The 18,940-nt window shown below is 34.0% G+C and overlaps 1 protein-coding gene across 1 annotated transcript in view; it reads right to left on the bottom strand.

Moving 5' to 3' along the window:
• Nucleotides 1-671: 671 nt before the first annotated feature.
• Nucleotides 672-18,940, bottom strand: part of SYT14 (synaptotagmin 14) — a 156,272-nt gene continuing 138,003 nt past the window's right edge. The window contains 2 exon segments of the mRNA XM_049701418.1: nucleotides 672-10,246; nucleotides 14,089-14,278. Coding sequence (XP_049557375.1) covers nucleotides 9,933-10,246; nucleotides 14,089-14,278 — 504 coding nt within the window. The 3' untranslated portion in view covers nucleotides 672-9,932.

Raw genomic sequence — 18,940 nt, 5'->3', positions numbered from 1 at the left:
TAAGTCTGTTCTTATAAGTCTTTCTTGCTGGAAATAAAATGGACAAGGGAATGAAATATGAAAAACATCTAAATTCAAGGTCTTTGGGAAACATACAATAACTACCTAATTAAAAAAGAATTAAAAATCAAGAAACTATTCTTGCCAAATAGAAAATGATTTTGTTAAACAGAATGACAATACTCATATGAATTATGACAAGTTCACATTAAATGAAAGAGGAGGCTAGATAACAGTGTATATGTATGCATACTGCAGCTAAAGACACTATGATCACTTTAAAGCTACTTAGTTTTATTCCTGATTTGAAAACTTTAAAGGAGTTTATTTTAAAATGTTTAAATTTGTTTGTAGTCTATTTTCTTTGCATGTCAGATTTGACTTAGAATTAAAGAAAATAATATGACCCAAACATTTTGATAGCAATATTTTATAGCACATTTAAATAAGATTCCTTTCAAACTCAAGATCTGAATAACATCTACATATATCCACTTGATATCTGCTTATGGAACTGACATTTTATTTTGTGTAACAGTCACAGTAACACTTATTTGTCGATAAGAATTCAGGCTGATTTTTGTGTATCATCATCAGAGAAGTCAGATGCTTACTAATTCCAAACGAGCACTAAAATGTAAAGAGATTTCTTACAGAAAGGTGAAGAAAAGTAACTTGTAACCCACACAAAAATTTATTCTCTGGAAAATTAAACTGCCATTAAAATCTCCTTGGATTAATAATTTTAACAGTTTTTACATTGTTTACACAGACGTCAGCAATTTCTTTAAGTAATACAATTATACAAAAGGAAAAAGGCACCGAGACAATCGGTGTATAGATAGTAGAAAAGTTGACATGAGAAAAAAAATGCAACATACAGCACATTTTCAATTACATGAAAATGGTTAGATATATGCTCATTCTATAAAATGGGTTGTTTCACACACACATCTGTTTATATTTTTAATCAAAAATGCAAATTAATATGTGACAATTATACAACACTGTTGATAACCACACAGACGCTATATTAGTAAGATCCATTCATGGTATAGAATCACTAGAAAATATTTGGAGACAATTTAAGACCAAAGGAAATGTTAATCAGCAGTGCATTTCTTCAGGTTGTTTAATAGAGTATTTTGCTCATAGAGCATTAAAACTTCATCACGCTGTTATATACATTATTAGAAAAATAAGTAAGAAAGCTCTGTAGAAACTATACTATTAAGCTTCTTGCCTCAAAAAGAAAGAAAGAATGAAAGAGGAAAGGAAGAAGGAAAGAAAATAAGGGAATACTGAATAAAAGATTCCACTAATTGAGTTTTCCATAAAAATTACATTATTTTGACAAATAAAACACAATGTAAGAGTACTGAGCAGTGATGACCATCATGAGTTTTAGAAAAAGAACAGATGCCAACATTTATCAAGACCCTTAAAGCCCATATAATAACTGTTTCTCATCAAGACTAATTGAACTGAAAAGTAATATTGATACATTTTCTTATTTCAAAATTCTAGTAAAAATCCAGCCAAAGTTTGGCTATCCCCTCTGTGACAGCTTTAAAGATTCCTCAAAATTGTTGCCACTATATTATTTTCACCACAAAAAGAAAACTCATCTCAATAAAATTATGTAGAAACATTATAAATTAACTTTGTAATGCAAGCTACTACTGGAAATTTTCTCTGAGTAAATTTAAAGTAATATTTATAATTGCAAAATACTGTTGGAAATGTCACCATTATTTCCTAGCTGTGTTTCAAATGACTGTTAAAATATACGTAAATACTAAGAGAGCCAATTTATATGTAAAAGCTACCCTGGTCTCCCCTCACAAAACAAATGCGACATAATTATAGAATGTTGTAAATATTCTCAATATTTATGCAAACAGAATGCCCCAACAAGAACAAGCACCCTCCCTGCCCAAAGCCTTCCAATGACACTATCTACTTCAGTTTTCCTTTTTAATTATGAAAGTGCCCAGTTAAGTCAACATGAACAATTTTAAAACCAGGAATTTAGAAAAGGCTTTCTCACAAAATTTAAAATAAAAAGAATGTTCAAGCTAGAGGAGGAAGAGAGAAGACCAAAAGGAGAGAATTTACGATATAATGATCGAAAATCTCATTTCCAAGAAGTTGGCTTCCACTCCATTACGACTGAAATCATACTGAGGTATTAACGGGGTCATCTTATACCAGAGTGCTAAGATATTGATCCTTTACACTTTAGGGGTCTTTTCTTCTACTGGTGCTTATGTATTACTTTCATCAACATTAATGGGGGTTATGAACAGGAATCACTGGTAAGGACCAACCCTGAGGGTATAAAAGGTTTGGTTGTTACCAAAAATAATACCATCTGGAGGAGGTGAGCACACTCAGAAATTGACAAATGAAGTGCTGGCAAGAGGTTCACAGCCTTCAACCAGATGTAAAAGCCAAGAGAGACAATAAATCTCAGAGATAAGGGAAAAATCCCTATTTTCTCATTGAATACAATAGCCATATTTAATATTAACCGCTTAGATTTATGGAAATAAGCATTCAAGCAATACCTGAATATATAAACAAATTTCAGATAATTATTTTTTCAGTGTATAATAGAGTATTATATTTCATCTGTTGGGTATTCATTTTAATCACAAAAAGTGTCAGGTGAGAGATCACATGTTAAAGGAAGAAACAGAAAGGTGTTAGGTTTTTTCTTTTAAAAATAGTCTTGAATATTTAAAAGACAAACTCAAATATCAAACAGTCATCAGAATAATAAAAAAAGAGTGAAAAAGGATCCTGAAATAATAGGACAATTTGAGATGCAGACTGTCAAAATGACATTGAAATAACGTCAAACATCTTGCAAAACTACTGCCACATCAGTGACTTTGTTCTCATAATTATTTAGAAATTTTTATGTACTAATTTTATGTACAATAAAATTATGCCATATTTTTGTTAGATTAATAATCAAATTTCCTTCTCTGCTCCCAACCCATACAGCATGATATTAGGGAACTTCACACTATTCAAGATTAGGTGCACAGCAACAACAGCAACCATCACAAGAGATACAAGAAACTTAATGACTAAAGAGGGTCATGCTTTGCTCTCTCTCTAGTCTCTGAGAAAACCTATCCAGTCCTCTCTAGTATCCAGCACATGTGATTAAAATGAAAAAAGTCAGGGTATCACTTTTTGTTAGGAATTATGCAGCTGTGATGAACTCAGAATTCCAGTGTGAATGTACATGAATAGGACTGGGGAAAAAAGTGTGGGAGGAAGAAAGAAGGAACATTTTAAGCAAGATACATACTTGTCTATTAGGAGGAAAATAAAGCAAGATTCTTACATTCATTTTTGATAATGGACTAATAATTCAAGTTTATCAAACTCTTTCACGTTAAGATTATGTTAACCAGATTTCAAGCTATAATCGGACCAAACACAATGATACAGCAGCAGTCACGAAACAGCCTAATTCCATACCATATTATTTCAAAATTCAAATAACCTCATTTTTCAGTGGGTTAATCACAGATATTTGTTGGGAAAAATACTTTCAAAATGTAAAATACATTCATGCAAAATATTACACCAGAGAAGGAGGTATGCCTACATTATAAATGAGGGGAAATAGGAACTCAGATGAACCTATATACGGCATTTATTTTTAGAGAAAAAGGAGGACTTGAGGCTGCTGTATGAACTTGTTACTTGAAATAAAAGACCCTAAGAAAGAGCCAAGCAATCAAGGAAATAGAGATCAGAGCAGAAGTGATAGAAACATTGCTATTTCTAGTGAAGAATCCAGGAATGAGTACAGGAATGAGGTTCGTCTGCTGAGTGTAATGACAATGAAGCCATGCAGGATGATGACAAAAGACAAGAAAGCTTACTATACACAAGAATGAAAAACGCCACCACTTATGGCTGCCACTATACATACTTAAAGGTCAGCCTTATTTCATTTAGAATATTGACAGATGTACTAGGTAAACACCTTCCTCAGACTCTCTCTTTGCCTTGTGTCTATCATTGTAAAGACAGTTTGGAAGGAAATATTTGAAAATAATCCAAAGTAATTTTCAGGAATCATAAAACTAACACAATAGAATTTATTATACCATGAAACACTTTGAAAAAGTTATCTTGAATGTGAATGCACAGGAGCTCATAATTAAGTATCACTTTTAATTTCTCATTAAATATCTTTCTCTTTAAGGCAGCGCACATACACACACACACACACACACACACACACACACACACATCAACAGCACTAATCCTAGTCTTAATCTTGCTCTTCTTTATCACTATCACACTTGAAGAACTAATCTATGGTTAGACAGCTGCCAATAATTCTATATAATGAGCTCAATATTCTGTACCAGTGCCTCACAGACAGAATTTCCTGGGGAGCTTAATAAAATGTAGATTCTTGGGCTCCACTCCAGACCAAATGAAATAGAATCTCTGGAGGTGGGGCTTTGGAATACAAATTAAGCTCTCAAAATAATTCTTAAACACACTATAATTTGGGAACCACTGTTTTAAATTTTGCCCTTGGAGAGAATAAGTTCCTTGATGGGAGTCTAATCTGTATTTATTCTCTAAGACCCAACCCAGGGGTTATTTTCTCCAGGAAGATTTTTCTGAACTCCACATTGTACTCCTGTGCTAAAGTTACATCATTCTGTGGCTATCCCCACCTTAGCATGCAAGCTCCATTAGGGCAAAGACTTTGTCTACCCAATTTGTTATCTCTGCATTTGTAGCACTTAGAAAAATACATGGTACATAGTAGGTACTAATGAAGACATAAATAAATCCATGCATAAGATTCATAAATATTGAGCCATATAACAGTATTATTGATTTCCTCCGTAGGGAATTTAGTTTAGTCAATATTTATAGTGTGCCTACTATGAACAAGGGGCACATAAAGATAACAAGATAAAGCATTAAGTACTACCGAGGGGAGAGACATATGTAATAAAATTAGCTGTAATCCAGTTAAACCTTAAGAAAGGGTAGAGAAGCAATTTAAATTGCAATCAGAGTGCAGAGGAAGACAAGTCTTTCCTTTCACCACTGGTATGGGCAAGATACGTGTTCATGGACACAGGCTATCCACTTCGTAGGGCAGAAAGGGGATCATGTACAATTAAAGTATTTTGGATTCCCAACAGTGGACAAGGAAGAGAACAAATTGATTAATACACTTTCAGAATATAAGTAAGTATAGGGTAAACTGGCAGAAGTAAATTAATCCCCAAGCCTTTGAAAATATGTCATCTACAAAGTATGACACAAAAGTACCATCTGTGTCCCCAGAAGACAAAAAACCCCTCTAATCTTCTTTTCTTCTTTGCCTGGTATTTCTCTTTCCCAAGCTCTGTTTTTTCCTTCTCTTTTTCTAGTGCTGCCATCCAATTAAAGTGGGTGGGATTACTGATGAATATAATGTTGTCCTGTTTTTTCTTGCAACTAGTAAAGAGGGATGCAATTGCAATATGTATAATATAGGTTTTAGAGTAATGTATATGTGGGCTCTAATCCCAGTTCTATTATTTACTTACTGGATGACCTTAGGCAAGTCTGTTTAACCTCTATCCTGCAGTTTCTTCATCTATAAAATGTTGATAATATCATTTACCTCATACCACTGTTGTGAGAATCAAAATAATAAATTATTGTGCTAGACCTTACTAAATTATAGCGGTTACCATCATCATTATTAGACATTTTGGTGGATACAGATGATGTTTTAAAGTGAATTTAAGAAAAGTGCTCCATAGTACGTTTAACCTTGTGCTCAATATTGAGTTTGGTTGGTGACGATGATACTGATGGCCACCTCCAGTGTAGGTCATGGGTGAACTGGGGACAGTAAAATGGAAAAAAAAATGAAAACTTCCGAATAATAGCTATCAATGAGAAAAATCTCTATGAGTAGACTATCTAGTTTATGTAGGCAAATGGCAATTTCATGGAAGTGAATTTGTGTTATCGCCATTAACAGCTGGATAGAGACCTTGAAAAATTTGTTGGTGACTGCTGTTGTAGTTTCATCTAAAGTTTACACTTTCAAATAGCCTATCTCTCCGTTCACTTGAAAAACTATGATATCATTTGATCTCTATCTCCATCTTAAAGAACACCCTCAGTTCTATGAACTCTTGCCCCACTGGTTCTACCTTCCTTTTGCAAGCATTGATTATGCTTCTGATTCACTAGATAAGTGAAAATGATGATGGTATGAAGAAAATGATTTAACATATAGCCCTGGGCTTCTGAACTAGACTAGATGAAAGTGCCCTACCAGGCCCTACACTTAAACATGTATGTATTAATAAGGGTAGTTTAGATATTTTCTCACTGGTTTTTCTTTTTTAAAAATTGTGATTCAGTTTATTATTTTTGTCACTAAATACAACATTATTGAGAATTCACTGAATGCACAGTAAGAAAATACGCAAAGAGATTTCACACAAAATGCGAATAGTAAAGAAGGCATAAGATTACGGAAGAAAACTTCTTAAAGGTAAGAGGATATACTAAACAAATTCTTTTCTGATTTAAAATACACTTTGCGGGCTTCCCTGGTGGCGCAGTGGCTGACAGTCCGCCTGCCGATGCAGGGGAGGCGGGTTCGGGCCCCGGTCCGGGAAGATCCCACATGCCGCGGAGCGGCTGGGCCCTTGAGCCATGGCCGCTGAGCCTGCGCGTCCGGAGCCTGTGCTCCGCAACGGGAGAGGCCACAACAGTGAGAGGCCCGCGTACCGCAAAAAATAAATAAATAAAAAATAAAACTAAAATAAAATATACTTTGCTTCCTGGGCAGTAATAAACAACTACATGTTGCAGCTCATTTGGGAGACAAATAAAACTTGTAATTCCATGCTCAGGAGCTCCCATGAATGCCAGTCAGTCGCTGTATTTGGACTATCTCATTTTATTATAAAACTTAGGGGATTTTAAGAGGAAAATAAGAAAGTGGGTTATCTTTCTCAAGTTTCTCAGACAACACCTGCTGCCCACCAGTGGGCCCCTATTTGCTTTAATTGCTAAGATACAATATTTTGCCTTTAAGCTTTCATGCAAATCCAAGCACACAAAAGAGCAGTAGTACTGTCTCGTACGTTAGATTCAGTAGAGTGAGTGGGTCTCTTAAGCCCTATTTAATCTTTTTCTAAAATAAGAGACAAATTTGGGGGAGTAATTACTCTAAGCTGTGTCAATCCAAAGGATAAAAAGATATATATTTTGCTGTGTGTGGAGGAGAATGGCAGCAAATAGCACCCAAAACCAAATATAATTTCTCGTAAACATACGGAGGAGAAAAATAATCCATAAACTTGATAAATGCTTTTCTATTTAGTTAGCTGAGAAAGCCAGGGCACCTTCACCTATACAAATACATATATATATGTATATATACACACACACACACATATACATATTGTATATATATGTTGTGTGTATAGGCATGTGTGTGTGTGTATACAGATACACATACATACACTTCATAATCTTTGAGGACTTGGCAGCTGGGGTGGAGGTAGGGTCTTTCTTGAAATATTTAAAAATTGTTGATTAAATTTTAGGCCATACCGGATTTGATATACTCAGACCAGATAAACCCCTAAGGATGTATCCAAGCACACACACACAATTCTGGGCATAGTCTGAAGAAAGACAGATTTAACAAATAACATTTAGTTAGTGTTCTTTTCCTTGCTGTAGGAGAAAGCACCAAGCTGGTCTCATATGTATTTGATTAGGCTTTGTTACAGCTACAGATAAGACTCTTTTTATTATTAGGGCGATCCCAGTTGTTAGCAATGCAGTTAGTTGTTTCAAAGCCAGAAAAGATACTTGCAGCATCAAATGCCTAAAACCAATTTCGCAGTAAAATCTACTGCCCCCCTTCCAATCTCTTTGCATAACTGTTGCTAAAAATACTTTCATGCGATATTCTGTCATTTTATTCTTGTTTTAACTTTATAACCTAACTCATTTATAAAACCCTGGAAAATGCTCATTAATGTAATAATAAAAGAATAGATTTTTCCCTTTAATGCAACTCTCTAACACACATTCTTAAACCCCATGTCACCTGATACGGCATTTGTATTTTATCATATAACTCATATGTATGAATGCATAGAGCTGCCATTTTTTAAACTAAAAAATATTAGGAGTTCACTGTCCTTTTGGGTTTCTTTTAAGGCCTTTCAGTACAGCCAAGCTGAAGTAATAATATCTATGCATGGTTTTGTTATTATGGTAATAACAAGTTCTAGCTTATAATAATACATAGTACTTAGTTGGGACTAGGAACAATGATATACCGCTTTTTAGTAATTGGTAAATAGTATGTTTCTAATTTAACTAGAAATTAGAAAGAGAAAAAAAATATTTCTCATATATAAAAAACATATTCTATTTAATAAAGTATATGCATAAAATTATATATTGGATAAGAAGCAAAATTAAAAAGAAAACAGCTTATAATATTCCTGGTAATCAGAGTTCCTAAATATAAAAACAACAAATGCCTTGCCATTTAAAAAAATTAGCACATTATACAACTTTTACATACTTCTGAGGAAATAAAGATCTTGTGACACTGTTTTGAGGAATCTAATCTTCACATTTATAAAAATTGAAGGCCTAATTTTGCAAATACAACTTTCAAGCTGTATGAGCAAATTTAACTTACATGGAAGGCACAGGATGACATCACGCTGAAGAACGTACCTGTAAATCTCAAAAAATCTAGTCACAAGTCACTAGAAACTTCTTAAGGAATCTCAGAACTGTTTTTAACATGATGTTCTGATTCACACTTAGAACTGGAGAGTCTTTAGATCACAAATACAAATTGAAGTAAGAGTGAAGAGAACTGTTTCTTATTTGAATGCTACCTGCTTTATGCAGTGTTGGTTACTAAATACTCAGAGCAGATGATTAAAATTTTCTTTAACTTGAATTGTTTTCAATTTTCAACAGCTTATTCACTATATTTTTTTAGTTTGTAAAAAATGTATTTTCACGTTATTACAATTTTAAAGAGTCAACCATTGAAAGAGATTTTAAAGTGAAGTCCTGCTCTATTAGCTTCCTACATTGGAATACAAGAATACAGGAAGTGCTTTCAACAGAAAGTTACATGGTCTACAGTACAACCTGTCTAGAAGACTTGCAAGGGACCAGTACCGTAACTTGGTCTCTTTGGATCAGGCAAAATCAGAGGCAAATGAAGAAGTGAGCTTTTCTTAAAATAACACATAAAAAACATTCCCTTATGAAAATGAATACTTGCTTGCACTTAGATTTAGTGCTATTGAGAAGAACTGAGGCACAACAAAACTAAGTGCACAAAGGGAAAATATCTGAAATAAAATGATTTTCAATGTGATTGAAACCTTTCACCATTAGATCTGACTGACAACGCTGGAGAATGACTTTCGCATATTAAAGAACATTACGAACACCAGGGATGAGCCAGTCAAAATTTGTCCTGTGTATATGTAGGGTGACCTAAAAGGGTGCTGTAACTAAAAATTCTGATTTTCAAAATCATTTATAATTTTGATTTTTCATAAAATTATTGGCTCTTTTGCTAGAGTAAAATTAACTTCAAACCAAAACGATGCTCTTAAAGTTCTGGAGGATTGTCAGTTTAAGAAAGATGAAAGTTTCTCATTTTCTCAAACAAGCTCTACTAGAGACACTTCTTTTCTTCATTTATGTCCGTATTAGATGTTCTTTCCACAGAATTTAAAGCATTTGGGTAGAATGTTAAAGACGATTCTTCAAAGAATAGATCTTCCCATGGTGACTAGGTAAGAAGAGTAATGTTGTACTCAGAAATGACCCTGCCTTGAACTGCAATTGCTCATTAATCCTAGTCATCACGACTCTAGCAACGCGTGCCATCTACATACTTGCTGTCCTTTCGACTCTTTCATTTCAGTCCAGTGATTGAGTTCCTCTTCTCCAGAGCTGTTCAGACCTAAAGAAATCCAGCCTATCATCTCTTTTCTTTTCATGCTGCGTTTGTTATACACAGACAGTATGAGTGTCACATCAGAGAGTTGAAATAGGGCCACTTGAAAAACAAACGTTTCCTTGTATACTGGATTTGGCTGCCCTCTGCGGATGGATGTCTTGCATTTGGACATCTCTTGACCCATGGAATTCAGTAGAGTTAATTTAACATATGTATCTATAGAAAAAAACAACATACCACAGATATTTGAAACAAACTCAAAACATCTTTCTTGTAACACTTGCTGAGAAGATTAAGTGTTTATACTTTATAAGGATATGGTGTATACCATGTTTAGTAGAAATCCAATAATTCCATTTTGATTAAATGATAATAAAATGTGACAAGTACAGAGAATGCTAAGTAGGCATCAAATCTTTTGGGGGTAATAATATCTTAACCTCACTATTTCTACATTAGAGTTAGAATTTAAAGGTATACCTCATAATCCTTCCTCCACCCTCCCACCCCCATCCTTGACCTCCCACTACCCGCCCTTCCCATCCCCACCCCCATTTAGCTTCACTAAGCAGGACATCATAGCATTAATAAACACTTAGCAAGCTCAATTAGCCACAACACTGTAAAGCATTCCACTGTGCTTTCAGAGTGTAAGAATAAACAAACGAATAGAAATGAAGGCAAATGGTAAGGAGGGAAAGAGAAAGACAAGAATGCAAAGATGACATCAAAACAGCTTAGGATGAAATGTCAAAAAAATCTCTGCATGGATGTGGTTTTTAAATATATTTTTAAAACATTTAAGGGCCAAAATGAAGCCAAATGCACTAAGGGCTCAAAGTTTAGCAAATCAAGTAAAACTTTCTCCTGGTTTCATGCAAGAATACATTTAATGTGCTTTTTGGATAGTTAAATACTACAGGATTCCTTTTTGGCACAATTTAATGTGAAATTTTAGGTATGGTATTTTAACTATTTTCATGAATTATAAAAAAAAAAATTGATGTGATGTTTAGTGTACCAAGTGAAACATAACAGTTCATTACCTGGTTACTTGGGAGATAAACCCTCTTTTCAAACAACTGTGTTTTCAAGTTCTTTAGACTCATGCAAATTATCTTCAGCATGTAGATCCATCATGTGTACTTCGTATCAAAATTTCAATTAATTTTAATGAAAATTGCAATATTTCTCATGAAATATCTATTTCTACTTATGAGTCAAAATATAATGAATGAAAAAATAAACCTTTAATTTAAAAAGTTTTGCTAGTTTTATAGATACTCTGAATACCATCATCCATAATCAGAGATAAATTCTAAGTTAGTTTTCTTTAAAGTACCACAGATAATAAATGTGCATTTTTTTTGGAAATCAACATGGTGGACAGCTTCACTGCTGGCAAGTTTTAGGGTATTTTGTTTTTGCATGAAAAGACAACATCCAATTAGCCTCTACAGGAACTCACCTCGGATTATATAAACCTGTCCACCTATCAAGTGTTTTAGACAACAGAACAGTCCATCTGACAACAGGGGGTGGAAAGCAGTAAAAGAAATAATGACCAGATGTCAATTGTTGGGTGAAAGAGGGTCAAAGGTTAGAATTAAAGAGGAAACACTGTTCACTGGAGTGGAAGAACACAAAACTTTAGCATTTTAATTCAGGTAGAGGGTTGAAAAAAGGGTATGTTGGGTAAATTTCATGGAATGAGAATTTTTAAGGTCATTGTGTCATCTTAAACAAAAATTACACTGTTTTAAAGGGGGACACCTTTATAAGGACATTTTCTTGGTCTAAAGCACATTGAACATAGAATCATGCAAATTATCGGACCATAAAAGACTGAATAAAAGTCATTAAAGGATCATTATTTTTCTAAATTTTTAAGTTTATCCATGCAATATTTAACACTTCAAACACTTTTTTTTTACTCCCAATGTAATATAAAATTAAGTTATGCAAAATAAAATAGAACTACCAAAATTTTTGTTCTTGAATGTTACCACTGTTCCTTTGGGATAAAAATTGGATTAGTCAGTCTATAACATAGTTCAAAATTTAGAACCTAGGTATATATGAAGGGTCACAATCTTATATACAATAGACAAACTGATAAAATTGTCATATTTTACTTTATTAATACTCTACTTCATATAATTAGTTTTAATGTTGACTTATATTTACCTACTAGTTACTTCCCAGCTAATACCATGAACTGTCCTACTACTGAAGATCTAATTCTAAAATAATGGAAATTGCTATAACCTATTCTTTAACCTGATAGATCTACTCTATGTTGTGGATGCAAATCTCTCTTAACTTGTTTATTGTCCATCCCTACCTCCACCCACCCCCTGCTTCATTTTAGTTCTGATTAGTGTTTCTCTGTTTCTATCAGAGTGGGTTCAGCAACAAGGACAGAAAGGCAAATCTGTCATTTCATTCTGCTGCTTTCTAGCATTTCGAGTTAAAGATTTGTCAAAAAATTAAACTATTAGCTAAGCAGGAATTGCAAACTGACAGCTTGTGGCTAAATGTAACCCCAAATAATAGACCATGTTCAAAAATTTTGAATCTGAATGTCTTAAGGCAGGGTGTGCACCCCTGCATTTATCACAGGCCTCTCCATGCTCCTTCTCTCTCATCTACAAATTCTGCTCATTTAAGTTACTTCCCAGGCCACTTGAGTTTGCATTCCTAGTGTGGATTAATGACGATAACCAAGTCACACTTCCAAAGCTCTTTACTCTAGTAATTGCTTTTTTCCACCCTCTGAATGTTTCCTTCTGAAAGGAAAAAGGGGACAAATAATAATTCCATCCTTTTTACGTGCCTTTATCTGATTTGAGTATCACAGTTACCCTGTGAGAAACACAACCTTAATTTTACACATAAGGAAACAGGCTTAGGGAAGTTAGGTCACTCGTCCAAGGGTAGAAATAGAAATCTAACTTTGGCCTTCTGACGTTTAATGAAGGCACAGATACATTGCATGATGTATGTAAGAAGTGAGGTTTCCAATACTACTGAGGGCACACTAAATATATTTTTATGACTTTTCACTTTGATTGAAAAAATAATTTTTAGGATATTTAGAAGTAAAGTTAATTCAAGGGTGGAAAAAGTTTCCCCTCCAACAGTTATTTGATACTTGGAGTGAAATATTGCTTCAAGCAAGTCTGTAAGAAATTGTTAAACAAATTTAAGGTTCGCATTATTATTCAAGATTTCCTTTCAAATTTTGAGTTTAGGCCGTTATTAACAGCTTTAATTTTAGAGAAATATAAAGAGGCTGCTACTTTCCCAGTTTATTTCCACAGATCACAATAAACAATTTTGGAGGTATACTGCATGACAATTTCTCTGTGCATAACCTATCCCCAGCCTCCTGAGCTGGGAGAGAGACAGGAGAGAGAAGAGTGAGAGGCATATAGACAGGGCAGAGGTATCTACACCATCTAGCCTTCCTTTCCTAGCATCGAGCATAAATATCAAACTATTCCTTATTCTGTTTGTCCTGGTAAAAGCAAAGCACATTCCATTTAAGAAAAGATTCTGCTGGCAGTACTGATTGATAATTTTAAAGGAGGAAAAATGTGAAGAAACAGTTTTTTCTTAAATTGTTAAGGGAGAAAAGAAGGAAAAATATAGAAGTACACACATTAGTTCATAGTACTGCATGCAGACAGGAAACATGACATCGATCTTCAGTTAAAAACAACAGCTATAAGCATTCGTCATCATATTTGTGGAGTGTTACTACCTTTTAAAAAAAACCTGTAACTTTTTCTGGCATTAGAAGATAATGGCTATGATGGGGCTAATTCATTCTGCAGACACAGAAAAAGTTAAAGTCTTGCCACCTTACAATTAATATTTTGAATTTCAGATCTTTCTACTTCCCAAATGGCTGGAAATAGAAAACATGAAACAGATTAGCTGATGATTAAACCATCATTGATTGGTTAAGACTAAATGATAGGACTGAAGCCCCTACACTGCGAGTCTCATAAGTACAGAAAACACTAGAATTAAGAAAAATATTTTTCACTCACTGGGTGGTCTGTTTGCTGCCAAGTTTTTGAAGTGGCTGCCTTTTATCACTTCTGCTGATAGTCTCCCAGTTGTGGCATTATAAAGCAGGCCAATGAGAATTTCTGGAACTGAGCCATGTTCAAGAGACTGACAGGAGGATGTACTTTCACTACAGGAGACTTCTGACGCGCTCATTTGGGAGTTACAGCCCTGCAATCAAAAATGAAATCTTTATAGTATTTTGTAAAAAAAGATATATTAATAGCTACATTGGTAATGCCCTGTTTATTGGAATTAGGTAGATAAGTCATGAAAAAAGCAAGAGTTGTAAGCAAAATTCCCAAAACACTAGATTAGAAATGTTCTTAGCATATTTTAGTTTCTGGATCTCTTTTCATTATACAGCAGTCAAAGGAATGACAGGAGATGAGAAGGTCTCATAAATTCTTGCATGTTTGGATACAAATCAGAGAAGATAAATTTCTTAAACTCATAGGTGTCAATGAACTCTTTCCTGAATGTAAAAAAATTGTTTAAAAGATGTATTGACCTTAAAAGACCGACACAGATTCAGACTCAATTACATTAAATGTAAATGTCTTAAGTGTCCTTTAAAGACAAAGATTGGCAGACTTTGATTAAATAAACACAAAATCTGCTACTTGTAAGTCAATATGTAAAACACTGATATACAGAAATTGAAAAAAAGAGGGTGGGAAAATATTTACCATGCAAATAATAACCAAAAGAAAATCGGTGTAACTATATTAGTACCAGCCAAGGTTAGCTTTAAGGCAGTAACTATTACTAGAGATAAAGAGGTACACTCAATAATGATAAAACTGCAAACTTACCAGGAAGATAAAGTAATTCCAAATTTGCATTATTTAATAACATGGGCTCAAAATAAAAGAAGCAAAAATTGCCAGAACTAGAAAGAGAAATAGGCAAATCCATAACCGGTGGGGTTGTCCACATACTCCTTTCAGTAACTGACCAAACAAGCAGGCAAATAGATACAGTAATGATGTAGAAGATTCGAATATCACAGTAAGTAAAACTGACCTAATGGTAATATGCAGAACACTCCATCCTACAACTATAAAGCATACATTTTCTCAAGCATGCAGTGGAGTTTTTACAAAAATACTTATTAAAAAAGCAAACAGGGGCTTCCCTGGTGGCGCAGTGGTTGAGAGTCCGCCTGCCGTTGCAGGGGACACGGGTTCGTGCCCCGGTCCGGGAAGATCTCACATGCCGCGGAGAGGCTGGGCCCGTGAGCCATGGCCACTGAGCCTGCGCGTCTGGAGCCTGTGCTCCGCAACGGGAGGGGCCACAACGGTGGGAGGCCCGTGTACCGCAAAAAAAAAAAAAAAAAAAAAAAAGCAAACGGGAACTTCCCTGGTGCCACAGTGGTTACGAATCCGCCTGCCAATGCAGGGGACACAGGTTTGATCCCTGGTTTAAGAAGATCCCACATGCCACAGAGCAACTAAGCCTGTGAACCACAACTACTGAAGCCCACGTGCCTAGAGCCTGTGCTCCACAACAAGAGGAGCGCACCGCAATGAAGAGTGGCCCCCACTTGCTGCAACTAGAGAAAGCCCGCGTGCAGCAACAGAGACCCAATGCAGCCAAAAACAAACAAACAAATAAATAAATAAATTTAAAAAAGCAAACGAATTTCAAAAATGAATTTCAATGATGGAAATCATTCAGAATGTTTTTTGAATCAGCTAGAAATCCAAACTAAGTTCTAGTGAAGAAAATTCCTATAAATTTGGAAATTAAGGAAACAAATATAAATAATCCATGGGTAACTAAATGATAATGAAAATAAATTATTTGAAAAGATTAATAAAAATAGATAAATGTTAGTCCAATTAAGAAATAAAAGAGACAAGGCACAAATGAAAAAATATCAGGAATGAAAAAAGACACTACTACATATTCTATAGGCCATGAAAAGATTTTAAAAAAATGAGTAAGAACAGCTTTCTTCCAACAAATTTTAAATTTTGACGAAATGGACATATTCCTAGAATAGTACAACTAAGCAAAGTGGACACAAGAAGAAATAGACTATCTGAACAGTCTTACTGAAGAAATTGAATTTGCAATTAAAAACCTTTCCAAAACCAACAAAATAAAACTCAAAAACTTTAGCCGGATGGCTACAATAGTGACTTCTAATTAATAATATTAGTCTTATGCAAACTCTTTCAGATAACAGGAAAAGAGGAAACACTCCCCAGTTTCCTGTAAGAAACTAGCAAAACCTTAAAACCAAAATCCGACAAGGACATTATTAAAAAATTACAGGATTTTCTCATTCATAAACTTAGATTTAAAACTCTAAATAAATGCTGAGCAAACCAAATCGAGCAACATGTAACATCATACTTAATTTTTTTTTAATGTTTCCCCTTTGAAATTGGGGATGTGACAATGATGTCAACTATTACCACTTCTAATCAGCACTGCACTGGAGATTCCAGCCAGTGAAGGTCCTAGCCTTATGAAAGGCAATAAAATGAAATAAAAGGTATAATGACTTGGACTGTCCTTATATGCATACTATATAGTTATGCACATGTGAAATCTAATCAACTCCACAGAGGTATTACAGTCACCTGCAAAGGTAAAATTTAAGAATCCATATATTCCTATATACCAGGAACAAATCCGAAAATAACATTTATTTCAAAATAACATTTATTACAACATAAAATATAAAATATCTAGGAATAAATGTACAAATGACATGCAAGGACTCTATACAGAAAACTATGACTATTATTGAGAGAAATTTAGAAGTGCTATATATACTATGTTAACGAATTATGAGGTTCAATTTTGCAATACTGTCTCCAAATTGATGGAATAAATGCAATCATAATCAAGATCTCAACAGGTTTCTTTGTGGAACTTGACAAGCTAATTCTAAAATGTATGCGGTATATATATACAATGAAATATCATTTAGTCTTAAAAAAGAAGGAAATCTGCCATATGTGAGAACATGGATGAACCTGGAGGACATTATGCTAAGTGAAATAAGTCAGTCACAGACAAATACTGTGTGGTTCCATTTATATGTGATATCTAAAATAGTCAGTCATAGGAGCAGAGAGTAGAATGGGGGTTGCTAGGGGCTGGAGGAGGGGGAAATGGAGGGTTACTGTTCAATGGGTATAAAGTTTCAGTTCTGCAAGATGATTAAGTTCCAGAGATCTGCTGTACAATATTATATCTACAGTAAACAATATTGTACACTTAAAATTTGTTAAAGGGTAGATATCATGTTAGATGTTCTTACCAGAATAAAAATAATAAAATAAATTACAAGATAGGGGGCTCTGCTCTACTGAGTATCAAAATTTATAATAAAGGTACATTATTTAAGACAATGTGATAAAACAATGTCTAAGAGACTGTTAAATAGAAAGTCCACTAAGTAATCCATGCATAATAGACAGTTAATTTACAACAAAGGTGGAACACCTCTGAAACACATATACTTCACAATTAGCTCAAATCCCAAATATGTAAAGAATACCTATAAATCAATAAGAAAAAGACAACACAATATAAAAACACTTGACAGATACTTGAATCAGCACTTTCACAAAAGAATGGTCAATAAATATGTGAAATGATGTTCAACCTCATTACTAATCAAGGAAAAGGAAATTAAAACCATGAGCTAACACTACACAACAAATATCTGGGCTAAAACAATAGTGTGGTGAGGACACAGAGAAATGGGAAGTCTCATATTCCAATGGTTATACTGTAAAGTGATATGTTCTTTTAAGATGTTAAAAATACACATACCATAATATCTGTCAATTCCATATATATACATCTCGATAAGGAATATGTGCAATGTTTACCAAGAGACATATGAAAGTACGTCCATAGTAGCATTATTTATAATGACCTCAAAGAGTGGAATGGATAAACAATTTGTGGTGACTTCATATAATTCAGCAACTATACTGTACATACAGTATATATACACTATACAGCAATGAAACTAATTATAACTACATTTACAAACATGATTTTGAGTGCAAAATGCTGAACCTAAAAGGATATTTAGCTGTACGGTTCCATTTATGTAAATTTCAACAACAAAAAACCAAAACAAAAACCAAATAAAGACCAGGCAAAACTAAACCATAGTATTTCAGATGTATGAATAGGTGGTAAAACTATAAAGAGAGCAAGAAGGTGATTAATTTAAAAGTCAAAATTTTGGTTAACTCTAGGGGTGGAGAGAGAAGAAACAGTGATTAGGAAGGACATGGGGGCTTCTGAGGGGTACTGGTAATGTTTTATTTCTTGACCTGGATGGTAGTTAGATGGGTTGTACATTTCTGCCTTTTACACTTTTCTACTATGTGTTTGGTTTCACAAGAAAAAAGATTTAATGAAAGAATTACATGACACAAGGATACAACATATACAAATTAACAATAATAAAAATGTTTAGGACTTTCTTTGAACATTCCTAAAGGGATTCACTCCATGAGTTAAAAAAAAAAGACTATAATACTATTTTCTATAACAAGTTTTTAGATTTAAAAATCACGGATTTAGATTTTTAGATTTAAAAAATCTAAAAATGTCTTATACAAGTCTTCAAGTTTGAATCTAGGTTGGCCTATACAAGTAATCAAGGAGAATTAATACATACTTGGTGACTGAATTAGCTCACGGGACTAATATTCAGAGGGATAAAAATCTCATATTTTCAAATCTAACTCTAAACCGTAGAGCAGAAAACCAAAAGGAAGATAAATCTTATATTCCTAAATCATGGGTACACAAAACACATAGTTTGGTATGTTTTCATGACAGTTGGAG

This window comes from Orcinus orca, chromosome 1 (genome assembly GCF_937001465.1).
Source record: "Orcinus orca chromosome 1, mOrcOrc1.1, whole genome shotgun sequence".
In the NCBI taxonomy this organism is placed as follows: Eukaryota; Metazoa; Chordata; class Mammalia; order Artiodactyla; family Delphinidae; genus Orcinus; species Orcinus orca.
The sequence above is the reverse complement of the archived record's forward strand: the minus strand, read 5'-3'. Positions and strand labels throughout refer to the sequence as shown.